Source organism: Tupaia chinensis, unplaced genomic scaffold, assembly GCF_000334495.1.
Source record: "Tupaia chinensis unplaced genomic scaffold, TupChi_1.0 Scaffold144170_1, whole genome shotgun sequence".
Taxonomy (NCBI): domain Eukaryota; kingdom Metazoa; phylum Chordata; class Mammalia; order Scandentia; family Tupaiidae; genus Tupaia; species Tupaia belangeri.
In genome coordinates this window covers 327,611-330,359 of record NW_006204026.1, presented here as the reverse complement: position 1 = coordinate 330,359, position 2,749 = coordinate 327,611, and the positions used below count along the sequence as shown (strand labels likewise).

General features: G+C 42.7%; 1 protein-coding gene across 1 annotated transcript in view; it reads right to left on the bottom strand.

Annotated features, from left to right (window-relative positions):
• The window catches only part of LOC102500287 (olfactory receptor 10G7-like), a 9,550-nt gene extending 8,898 nt beyond the window's left edge, over window positions 1-652 (bottom strand). The window contains 2 exon segments of the mRNA XM_014583219.1: window positions 1-624; window positions 626-652. Coding sequence (XP_014438705.1) covers window positions 1-624; window positions 626-652 — 651 coding nt within the window.
• Window positions 653-2,749: the final 2,097 nt, after the last annotated feature.

The following is a 2,749-nucleotide window of genomic DNA, read 5'->3' as shown; positions in this document are numbered from 1 at the left end:
GTAGGACAGCGCTATCAGGAGAAAGCAGCCCGAGGCCACCAGCCCGATGTTGACGAAGATGACCATCTCGTTGGCCGCGGTGTCCGCGCAGGCCAGCTTGAGCAGGGGCGGCGCGTCGCAGAAGTAGTGCTGGATCTGGCTGGGCCCGCAGTAGGGCAGGCGGAAGGTCAGGGCGGCCTGGAGCGCAGAGTGCAGAGCGCCGCTGAGCCACGTGCTGGCGGCCAGCAGGGCGCACGTCCTCGCGCTCATCACGCTGGCGTACCGGAGTGGGGAGGTGATGGCCAGGTAGCGATCGTAGGACATGACCGTGTAGAGGAAGCACTCGGTGCTGCCCAGGAGGTGGAAGGCGTAGAGCTGGGCCACGCAGCTGTAAAAGGAGATGGCCCTGCCGCCCGGGGACACCAAGGTCATCAGCACCTTGGGCACCATGACGGTGGAGAACCACATGTTGATGAAGGACAGGTTGCTGAGGAAGTGGTACATGGGGGTGTGCAGGTGAAGCTCCGCCCTGATCACCAGCAGGATGAGGAGATTCCCCAGCACCGTGAGGATGTAGATCGCCAGGAAGAGTCCAAAGAGCGGGGTGTCCAGCGCTGGGGGGTGGGGAAGTCCCGTGAGGAAGAACTGTGGTCACCAGGCTCCTGTTGGGCATGTCTTCTCATATGTGGGACCCTGTCCCTACAGAAAGGGAGGCAAAGCTGCTCTTACTGGAGCAATTGTCAGTTGAAATGGGACTTGTAGAATAAAAAAAAAAAAAAAAAAAAAAAAAACATACCCCAAGTAGCAACTATCCAGTGTTGGCAAGCTTCTCTCAGGGTCTTTATTCAAGCTCTCTCTCCCTCTCTCTTTTTCTCTGTAATATACATATATGGGTTTTATGCTCCTTCTATGCCCCCCCCACACACGCACTTCCAAATATGCAGATTCTGTTTCTGACGACCAGCCAGTTTCCACTACAAATACTTCTAAAGCAGTCTTCCTCCTGGAAGGCTGAGAGAAAGCACCTTCCTACAGTTCCCTGGTCAGTAGCAGAAGGAATATGCCGGAACCCTGCAATGGTTTTGCATGACTAGGGTCTGCCTTCCATTCCTCCTGCTACCTTACACCAGACCTTCCTGGTCCTATGCATAATTTGACCTCAATCTAATGCAGTAACCGCCAGAGTAACATCCCTTTCCTCAACTCCTTTTATCCTATATTTATTTCTATTTGTAAGTTTTTGGTATTTCTTCCTCCTGGATGTCAATCAGTTACTCACCCTTCCTTTAAAGCAGGATCAACTCATTTCACAATATATTTAAGATACTCAAGAAAAACTCCACTTAAATAGTAAAAAGGACTAGTCTGTATCTTTGGCATTTGAGTTTTAGTTCTTAGATTTTTTAGAATTTTTTAAATGTAACTTTATTTATTTATTCATCCATTCCAGTTTGACCAGAGAGAAAGAGAGAGAGAGAGGGAAAGTGAGAATGCAAGCCACCAGATTCAGGACTCAAACCATGGTTGGCCATGTGGGAGTCCAGCACCCTTAGCCACTACACCACCTGCTGGCCCCTGAGTTTTAGTTCTGCACTGCATACCATAGTATAATTATTAGAAGACAACAATGCATGTGTTTCTAAAAGAAAAAAAAAAAAGAAAAAGAAAAAAGAAAAAAAACACAAGCAAACATAGTCTTAAGCTATTTTTATTATGTCTAGGATTTCTATTATTCTAGAGCTTACACTATTTTTTTCATTAAAGAGTGGATTAGTTGTCCAAGAAATTATGTATTCAAAGAGAAAAAGAATAAAAAGGTCTGAAGAAATGTAGGAAAATGTAGGGAAATATGGTTGGAGATCTGGACTGTTCTGCTAAAAAAAAAGAACATTCTTCACTAATTTCTGATACTGAGTCATATAAAGACATAGCAGCAGTACATTTTAATTTGGGGTTTCTGATAGAAACAGATTTTTTCCTGTGTAGAGTTTGACTAGAACTGAGTTGGAAAGTCAGAGTGATATGCTTAGGTTTATTACAAAAACTATGTTGTTGATTCATGATTTATAGAGTATGAAGTCTTTTACAAAACCATGAAAAATCAACTATTTCAATCATGACTAAGGCAATCTGAACCAAAGCTGAAGAATGAAGGAAAATGAAACCATGACTTTAAATACATTGCAGTCACTCTAAAGTGTCCAACAATAAAATATGGAAGTTTTATTAATTTTTGCTACTTACCCAATTTTACAACTAAGTTTTGGTTCATAAGGCAAAATTAAAGGTTTAAGGAAACTCTCAGTCTTTAGTCCTTAATAAGCAGTATAACTCTTTTTCTTCTGAAGACCAAACCACAGAAGAATATGCGGTAGAAACAAACTCTTCTTAAATTAAACCTACAGTTGTTTTGATATCTCAGGAGATAACTGCATTGGCCCTAGAGTCCTCATGGCTAAGGGTTTTGACATTATAATCAATACTCCAAATTTTACCCAGGCACATCTGGTTAAATAAAGCTGGTTCTGCATTTAATGGGCCATCATTTATAAAATAAATTTCCAAAATAAACAGCTGTGACACACAAGTCTGAAAATTTCTCATGCAAGGAATGATTAGCTACATTTCTAATTTCTTCTAGTAGTTAATGTGGTCTTTCATCCCCAAAGGGACAGTTCTCTGATGAGATTCACACTGTCTTAGACGAATCAATCCTTAACTTGCTAGTGATTATGGCAAGTCACAAAAAGCAGCTTCCGTGCTCAGGGGA